The 9,602-nt window shown below is 46.8% G+C and overlaps 1 protein-coding gene across 1 annotated transcript; it reads left to right on the forward strand.

Moving 5' to 3' along the window:
• Nucleotides 1-5,563: 5,563 nt before the first annotated feature.
• On the forward strand, nt 5,564-7,047 carry LOC149339656 (uncharacterized). The gene is made up of 2 exons (XM_089550528.1): nt 5,564-5,759; nt 6,863-7,047. Exons 1-2 carry the CDS (start codon nt 5,564-5,566, stop codon nt 7,045-7,047), a joined length of 381 nt encoding a protein of 126 aa, XP_089406654.1.
• The last annotated feature ends 2,555 nt before the right edge of the window (nt 7,048-9,602 follow it).

A 9,602-nucleotide genomic window follows, 5' to 3' on the forward strand; every position in this document is an offset into this window, starting at 1 on the left:
AGGATGTTTAAACAAATTAGCTATATATATCGCTAATTAAACTTCCGGTTATCTGAACTAGCCTTCGGTCCGTTCAATACCAGGTGTATTTCAACAAGAGAAGACGCCCGTCAATTGGAACGCATGAACTTACGCAACGGTTAAATCAAGCACGCCACATTGCGGACTCGGACCTGCTGGTGAAAAGCGACAGCGAATTGCAGCTCGCCTTCCGCACATCAGCGAGTATCCGTGCGCCTACGCTGGCAACTGATCACATTTTGTGGCCATGTGGTTTTCAGTTACCATATTTACTGCATTGTGACGCGCACCAGGTTTTCATGCTTCGATACAGAAATACGCACGTGAGGAATTACGCACTTGCCTCCGTTTACAAGATCACCTTATTTTAAAGCGTTAGCTTTTCTTGGCTCGTTCCTTCGCGCCCTCGTCGGTGTCCGCAGTGCAGACCCTTTTAGCGCGCCAACTACGCTCCGCTGACGTCATGGCGCATGGCGCAAGAGCCAAGGTGGCCAAGCGTCGGCTGCGGTTGTGCGATCGGCACGGAGCTGCCCGGCTGCCCAGCGCGTACTTAGAAGCTTCTGTTGGCTTCTGCACGCAAGATCGCGTCTTTTAGTGCGAAATAACTAATTCGGAGGTTCACAGCCTTGCAAAATCGTATCTTGCAGGCGCATCTCGGGAGCATAAAAAAAAAGAGACAGAGTAGGCAGTGATAATCTGCTTTACAAAACGTATATCGTTGAAAGCAAGAGCTATTCAGAAGATGGTCGCAGTGATCTTTAAGATTATTAATTGCAGTGAGTCAGCTTTGTCGCCGTCCTGCACCATTAATTAGAGATCGGCCTAGCTGGCGCAGGTATACTTGCTCACTCACTCTGCTGCAGCTTTGAAGCTGTTCTTTGCACGGCTGAGCATCCTAAAAAATGCGCGTGAGGTCCTGCACCCTTTGGCTGTTCAACATGGCCACTACACCGTCTTTCTGTGCGTTGGCTTTCACGTGGTCGGCAACCAGCTTGTGGTAGGCCACTTGCTGGATGAGGCGTTCGGTGCCGGTGTCCAGGCAAAGCTGTGCCCACTCCGACTTTTCTTTCATGCGCTGCTCCGCCATATCGATATAGTCGATCGCGCTCTTTTCTGCCAACTGCTTTTGGCTTTCGAGAGCGCAGAATTTTGATGACTCGTTCAAAAAAGGGTCGCTTGAAGTCTTCCTCGTATACCGATCTCGAATTAATGGCCAGTTTTTCAAGCATTTGGCAGGCACTCTTGGCTGCCAGCCTGTCAACCATCTCGCCCTCGCGGTCGCGGCTCATCCTTTGAAGTACACTCTCTTGCAGCTTTTAAGGCGAAAGCCTTTAATGCCTTATCGTTGTCGACAGAAGGTTGTCAGCACAAACTTGTCAGCAGAGGTGTCACGCTTTTGACAGGTGTCTACCGAGATACGTGAGACAGTTACTGCGTAATTTACTTTCCTCAAATGCAATTTTAAGGCGAAAGCCTTTATTGCCTCATCCTGTCGTGACCAAGACTCGTTAGCAACTGTGTCGGCGTTTTGGATGCATGCCTTATATGGGCATATGCCAATCAATAGCCAATGATATTTAATTGGGTGCAATCGAAAGACATCGGAACATGATATAAAGGGATTTCATGATTATATCAATGCACTTAATGACTAAGAAGTGGCATGTGCGACTGTGCACTGCACCTGTACCTAAACTAACACTAATTAATCAGTGTACTAGTTAAGGTCACGTTAATTATCACTAACCATACATTATCTAGTATCACGAAATGTGCAAGTCATGCTTATCATTAACCATTAATAATAGTTAGACGTTTCATAGACATTGTGTCGAACATTCTAGAGAGTTCCATCACTTGACAGGTGAGTGACAGGACATGATGCATGGCATTAGAACAATGGTAAACACCAATTAGCCCAATTAACCTTTATAGTCAGACCACATAAATAAATAAAACCGAAGGAAGGGAAAAGGAAGGGAAAACTTTATTTTCACTAATGGTTTTGTCTGCGGTTTGGGGGCATCTTCAGAGACGTCTTGGTTCTACCCCCAGGAGCCTTCTCTGTCGAAGTCGTCCGCCTCTAATCAGTGGTCGGTTGCCCTCAGTCCAGGGCTCCGCTGTACCAGACCTTGTTGGTCTTCACAGCGGTCGCTGGACAACAGAGTCTCCCACTGCTCCGCACTCGTGTTTTGTATTTTGGGGACCACGTCTATGTTTTGGCAGGCCCATGTGATGTGGTATAGAATAGGTTTTTCGTCGCACCAGGGACATTTGTCCGCGTATATATCGTTGGGTGCATTTTGTTTACTATATGTAGGTTTGGGAAAGAGCCTGTTTATAATTGTCTCCAAGTGACAGCTTCCTCTCTGCTGAGAGATTTGTGCGGTGGGGGATATCGCATTCTTCTGAACCGAATAGGAAATTAGTCGAGTTGGGGAATCGAACCAGGGTCTCCAGAGTGCGAGACTAGCACGGTAACCACTCACTCCGCCATGCCAGCTCGATGGTTTGGAATGAACAAAGGCGTCTATATAGCTAATACGGCGTCTTCGTTTACTCCCACCTTCCTCCCTTCCCTTATGGCGAGTTTCAGGTGTCCACCGAGATATGCGAGAGAGATACATTTCCTTTCCTCAAAAACCAATTTACCGTCGAGCAAGGCGTAGAGCCGAACGGGCGATGGCGTTCTGTGGGCTCCCTGGCAGCGTTGCAAGACGCTGTTGTGTTCCACTCTTAGAGACGAAGCTTAACATCTTAACCACACATCAGTGACTCAAGCAGCAACACTGCGCTTAAGGCTTTCGCCTCACCGCTCTTTAGGTCAACAAAGTGCCCCCCTGAATTTTTCATTTTCTTCATTACGGCCCCTCTTTCTTCTTTCACTCCCACTTCCTCCCTTCCTGTACGGTGCGGTTCAGGTGAAGTGTCCCCTGAATTTTTGCTCGTATGCCTCCGGGGTGCGCTACCTCGTCCCGGAACAGAATCATCCCGAAATTTTGAACGCTGCACACATTGTTATGTGACACGTATATCGTCTCCAGGCACAAACCCATGTCCCTGATCTGCCTCATTCTTGACTCATGGTCGTTCCAGGCTCGATTTAGTGTCTGCAGGAAGGCTTCGTGAGCGGAGGCCAAGACGGCCGGACGAAACTTGTTCACTAGGTGATCGGTTGCGGCTTCGCGTAGTCCGCCGGGGAGTACTGCCCCTTGTTTCTGGCGCCGCTCGCTTTCGTCCTTCTCAAGGATGTCCTGGGTGGCCTTCCGAAGGAGCTGCCAGAGGTTCTCGGTGCTGCCTTCGTCCATCGAATGCGGAGGCTCTCGAAACCGAACCCCCTTGGCGTCCTTCGCGACGAACGGGGCCTTGATGACGATGATGATGTTGTCCTCAGTCTTAATGGCACATCCCAACAGGGCCTTGGCGACCGACCCTTAACTTTTAAGGCGGAAGGCCTTTAATGCCTCATCGTTGAAAGCAGGAGTTGTCGACAGAAATGTCACGCTTTTCAATTGGTCGAAATGGTCGTTACGTCACAGTGCGCGAATTTCAAACGAGGCCAATTGTACTTTGGCCGGTAGCCATGCAACCAATTAAAGGAATCGTGTAGTGATGCTCCAAGTAAGTTTAGTTCATTGATTAATTAACCAATTAGCCTAATGAACCTTTCTAGTCAGTTCAGATACATAAATAAAACCGAGTAGGAAATTGGTCGAGCTGGGGAATTGAACCAGGGTCTCCGGAGTGCGAGACGAGCACACTAACCACTCCGCCATGCCAGCTCGCTGGTTTGGAGTAAACGAAGGCGCGTCTAGTGAATACGGTGTCTTCGTTCACTCCCTTCTTCCTCCCTTCCCGTTACGGCGAGGTTCAGATGTCCACTGAGGTGTGCGAGACAGATACATTTCCTTTCCTCAAAAGATGGCGTTCTGTGGACTCCCTGGCAGCGTTGCAAGACGCTCTCGCGTTTCACTCTTAGAGGCGAAGCTTAACATCTGAACCACACATCAGTGACACAAGCAGCTACACCGTGCTCAAGGTTTTCGCCTCACAGCACTTTAGGTCAACAAAGCGCCCCACTGGATTTTTTTCTCCGTCTTCTCTAACGCGCTGCTTGAGCGATTCGGACGTCTTCGTTCCTTCCCAGCACGGCTGTTTTGTCTTCGCGTCTGCGTTCGTGATTAAGTGCAGGTTCTTCTCTTTTTTCTGAAACCATTGAGCTCGAAAAAGAGTGACACAACTGGAAGAAAGAGTAAAGGTGCATGCATCTGCAGAATCCGACCTGCAACGGCAGGGATAGTAAATTGGTAAATTGGTTTTTGAGGAAAGGAAATGGAGCAGTATCTGTCTCACAGATCTCGGCGGACACCTGAACCGCGCCGTAAGGGAAGGGAGGAAGGTGGGAGTGAAAGACGAAAGAGATGCCGTAGTAGATTGATTGATTGATTAAAACCTCTTTATTTCTTCAACATTCTCAGAACATGTAGGTAGGCCGCCTAGTCCGGTAGTCCACTGGCTGCTGCTGCTCCGCTGGCCCTGTCCACCAGCCAGTGCTGACGGTCAGGATCATCGCTGAGGTCGGAATAATTTCGACCACCTGGGGATAATTAACGTGCACTGACATCGCACAGCACACGGGCGCCTTTTGCGTTTCGCCTCCATCGAAACTTCCAAAGTATACATATACTAAAATTGCAACGGCAGGTGAATGATATTAATTTCTGAATTGGTAACTGAATCGAGAAGTCCACGGAGTCCCTGTTGTGGAGGATGAAAACGTGTCCTCTTTAAGTGAAGTCGTTAATAAGCTGCAGGTAGTACATCAGCTTACAGAGGCTGATGTCTTATTGTATCAGCTGCCCGCTTGGCAAGGCAACGTGCAAGGGATTATTATCCGCTTCACGAAGCGACAGAGCAGAGAAAAGAACGCCCCACTACCGCTTCTCCTTAATCCTTGCAGTTTAGATACCCCCATAATTTCAATTCCTGGGGAAATCTCTACACGCCGTTCAGTAGCCATATGCAGAACGCAGCACATTGAAACAACTTGATACATTTGGGAATCTGCGCTTTCACCCTGTTTCGGTGCCGGAAATTAATCAGAAAAGTTTTTGAACAGGTGAAGAAAAGAAAATCCCGCCGGGAAACAGCGAGCATTCATTCACTTACAGATCGCATGGTAGTCGCATATCCGCTGGCTCATAGGCAGGAGCAGGTGCTGCGGCGGCGCTGTACTAGAGAGAGCCGACACGTGTCGTTAAAAACATTTCCAGCGCATGCAGTAGTTGGTAGCACATACCTTTTTCATTTTCCTTTCCGTTCATGCTTCCTGCTGTACGCCGTTAACCAGACTGTACATTCTGCTCCCATCCAGCATATGGCGAAGTAGCAATATCACAGTGCTTTTAAAACGCTTTAATTACGCTGGTAAATACGCTGAAAAGTACGTGTGTACTCTCTAAAGCTAGATCAATAAGCTGTCAAAAAAAAAAAAAAATGCTTGCGAATCGAAACCGCGACGTCAGTCGTCTCTAGAGAAGATATGTCGACGTTGCGCTCCTTCTTGATAGTAGCACTTTTGGTGATTGCCGGCTACCCGCCTCCCGAATGCGAAGCTGTGTGCCCGAAGCAACAAGGGGCTTCAGACTGCCGCTACACCGCATGTACACCACAGGAATGCGCTTTGAAGGGCCTAGAGTGCTGCCCCAAGCCATGCGGGGGGTCCTGGTGCATCAAAGGTAAGCTCATTACTACTACTGCGTTGATGACCCCTATCTCGCAACTTATATTCGCAGTAGAGTGAAAGCTACGAGCGCAAGGTGACGGCTTCGTGCGAGCCGACCGACACCAGGAAGTGGTCGCACCACTCTCGTATATAGCGTTTACTCAATACAAAGGAGTTGTGAGACGGGAAGTTTGCTTGTTGGAGTAACCTTTACGCGAGAAGTTGTATGCTCCCTAGGGTAAGCTGTAGAAGCATCCGAACTAATCATGTTCACTTGCAGTTTCTCAACAAGCCCCCAAACCTCAGCACACAAGGGTTCGGGCTTGCCTGAAACACCTGATATACAGAACGTGTTTCACGTAAGACTTTGCACAACTTTTACAAATAGGCTTTTCAGTCACAAGAGCGCATTTTTTGACGTAGCATTGTGGTCGTTCTAGTAAATCTGAATGCAGCTAAGACCTGCTAACTAGCTGGCTAATTAACTAATATCGAATAGTTCGCTTTCTATTACTGTTAGGCTCCTGCTAGTCAAATGAGTTATGAGGAATTCTACCGAGGTTTCGAGGGACTTGGATGCTAGCAATGAAAGCATGTGCTCACAGCTATGCGCTGAAAAATGAAACCATAAAAGTACCAAGAAAATAATTAGCTCAGAATCGTTACTTATTTTGCAGACAGACGAGTCACCAGGTTTAAAACACTGCAGCAAACACATCATTTTTGCTTGTCATGCCAGAATGTCAGACAGCTGCCTGCTCAAAAGTGCGTAAATGAGACTGCATCTTGTCCAAAACAAAATTTATTTAAAGGACATTTTACTAGAACGAATAATGATTCAGTTAAGGGGTATGGCCTGATTGTTTGCATGCCAGCAGAATTACAGGAGCCACATCAAAACTGGAGAACACGTATTCTGAGCTGTTTGGGACTAGGCAAGTACCATCGCAAAACTATGCAGTGAATGCACCCCACAGCTGGACATTTTCTTTTAATCCTCGAACTGGAACATACGTAACTCGGGGAAGAATACTCGGACTGCACGCTTGCCCAGATACTCGTATATGAAGATGCTTTTCTTCGCACGGTTCTTAAGTATTTTTTCTGATCTTGCAGGAGTCGGTTCCCCGTCTGAATACCCTGAGATCTGTCCGGCGGCGTTTTCTGGAGGCCAGAACTGTCCCGAGCCGCGGAGCAACACGACTTGCGAAGAACTGAACTGCACCAACCTAGGCTTCATTTGTTGCCGCAGTGGCTGCCAAGAGAACTATTGCTACCAGGTGCCTGGAAGCTCGGTCTGATATTGCATCGTTTATGGCCTGCGCACCACCGTTGAACAGTCCAATAAAAGCATTCCATTCAGCAGTTCGTTCATACATTCGTTGAGAGATAACGAATATACTGATATCAAAGGTGATAGCTCACATCAAAGGTCCTATCATAGCTGATTGCCTACTCAACTAGAATGATTTGATTTATCATTACCGAGAACAAAGACTTGCATTTTCACTGAAATGGTGTTTTGCGAAGCAAACCGCAAACCATCGAAACAAGTTCAGTTTTTGCAAATGGCGCTCAATACGTCGCAAGAACAAACACATAAGAACGTTCCCTCCCTGCTTTTTCTATCGACCTGTCTTTCCTATACTGCTCGCAAAAAGACATTCCGACCACCTTGTTTTAGAAGATGATATATAACGCATGGTTTTCGGAAGATTCAGCGTAACACCATGATTCTGATTTGGATGACGAGAAATTTAGAGCCCCGGTGAACGGTATAGAGACATCGAAAAACAAGAAACCTCTGTGGGGCTGCTGACCCGAAAGACGCGGGTTCGATCCCGGCCGTGGCTGTCGAATTTCGATGGAGGCGAAATTCAAGAGGCCCGTGTACTGTGCGATGTCAGTGCACGTTAATGAGCCCCAGGTGGTCGAAATTTCCAGAGCCCCTCACGGCGTCCCTCATAGCCTGAGCCGCTTTGGGACGTTAAATCCCCACAAACCAAACCATAAACCAAACCTAACGCATAATTGCTCAGATATTGCAGTATGCTATGTGCCTTATCTTATAGAAATTTGAGAGCGTTTCCGCCTCGCGTTGTTAAGAAGAATTGCATTAGGAGCAGCATGCATGCGTGACAAAACACATCAACGGGGTGTTCAACAGGGTAAAAAGTAAACATGATAGTTTTTCGAAGTGTTCTGAAGGGCCTAAAGTAAAGATAATTGTTTTATCTTTACTTCAAAGCTGCCCCTTCGGTCTATCGTCCTTCAGGATAGTATGAACGTACAAAAGGAAACGCAGATTGACGACCAGCGCGCAGAAAGCGATAATAATCCTCTGGAGAGCGCTAAGTAACGCTTGTGCCACCTAGCGTTTTGGTGTTATTAAAGGGGCCCACCACAGGACAGCGAAGAAAACCGGGGAGTTTTAGAGGCGGTAACTGTATCGAATTTCTTTGTAAGCCGCGCGGCGCACTTTTTAAGGCCGGCCAGAGCGGCAACTTGTGCAACACATTCTGGCAATGGAGAAAGGCACGTTTGGTCTGACATATAATCGCATTTAAGAGGTCGTGTTCACTTATTGGAAATTGAACCAAGTATCAATGCTTAATGAACGAGGCAAAAGCGAAAGAGCAATAGCTGTGACACTAAAACAGAAAAAAAGGGTTGCGAAGAATTCAGGAAATAAAAAAAAACAAAGTTCGTGTAGCCAGGACACATGCAAAACCTGGCCTTGTCTCTGAACAGACGAGGGTACACGGTAATGAGGGGCTCGTTATGAGATACATTTGAAGGACCTAAAGCAAGGAGAGCATAGAGGAAAGTTTCTATTTTTTAATTCGTGGTGTTAATCAGTATGAAATTAATAGCTTAAGCGCTGCAGCAATGCTCCTGCAGTGATATTAGGACTTCACACGATGTGCGAATCCATGAAAGAGAAAGAGCGCTTGCGCGAGAGATCTCTAACCCTACCGCCATGTATTGTTATGACTAGGTAAGCGTCGTCTCAGCTTTTTTATCTCTCAATCGAAATTTAACAAATAAAAAAGAACGATGAGTTCGGGCTTGGGGCTCAGTTCCACCAACACTGTAACACCATAGCCCCAATAAGTATGTCTGTAGTCCTGAAATGCCTGTGGTTTAATTTAGAGCACAAAATTTCGAGTACCACTGACCATGTGTACAACTAGAGATTGTGAGTGCTGATGTGAACCTTACTTTCGCAAATTTAATTGCCAACAGGTATCAAACACACTTAATTTCCTCATTTTTCTTGCAAAAGAAACGCTAAGAAAGAACCACAGAAAATTTAGAGAAGTGGCACTGATTTAATCATGCTTCCTTGCCCTCTTTACGGGTTTCATTGATTGGCGCCCTATTGATCATGTTTTCAGCTAAAAAATGAAAATAAACATCATACTGTAAGAGCGAAGATAGACTTTCTTGGTGTGCGCAACCTAAAGCCGTCATTTAAATAAATATTCAATGAAGCCGAGCGTTTGTGCCGCCCGTGTTATTCTATCCTTGAATATTTGCTGTTGGAAACAATTTGTCGCTGAAACGTTCGTTTATAAAATTAATTTCGCTAAATGCTAAATGCAGCATTCTCTTCGTGGTGCAGTTTGGCGGAGAAGTTCTTCCATGACTCATCAGCCACGTCGTTATTCGAAGAAGGGCTCGTTCGAATAAAGATGTGGCCTATCGTGCCATCAACTTAATCACAGTGAAGTCCTCGCTGACACCTTCCCATACTAAGGTGCAAACTGAAGGTTACAGAAAGCTGAACCACGGCCGCTAGATACAAGCTTTGCATCAAGCGGCCGTGGCTGAACCAACGCTCCCCAAACCACCG

The sequence above is a fragment of the Amblyomma mixtum genome, chromosome 6, assembly GCF_055824585.1.
Source record: "Amblyomma mixtum isolate Tamu chromosome 6, ASM5582458v1, whole genome shotgun sequence".
In the NCBI taxonomy this organism is placed as follows: domain Eukaryota; kingdom Metazoa; phylum Arthropoda; class Arachnida; order Ixodida; family Ixodidae; genus Amblyomma; species Amblyomma mixtum.

Coding starts and splice junctions, on each gene's coding strand:
- LOC149339656 (XM_089550528.1), top strand. CDS start 5,564: ATGTCGACGTTGCGCTCCTTCTTGATAGTAGCACTTTTGGTGATTGCC. Junction 5,760..6,862: donor GGGGTCCTGGTGCATCAAAG/GTAAGCTCATTA, acceptor CTGATCTTGCAG/GAGTCGGTTCCCCGTCTGAA.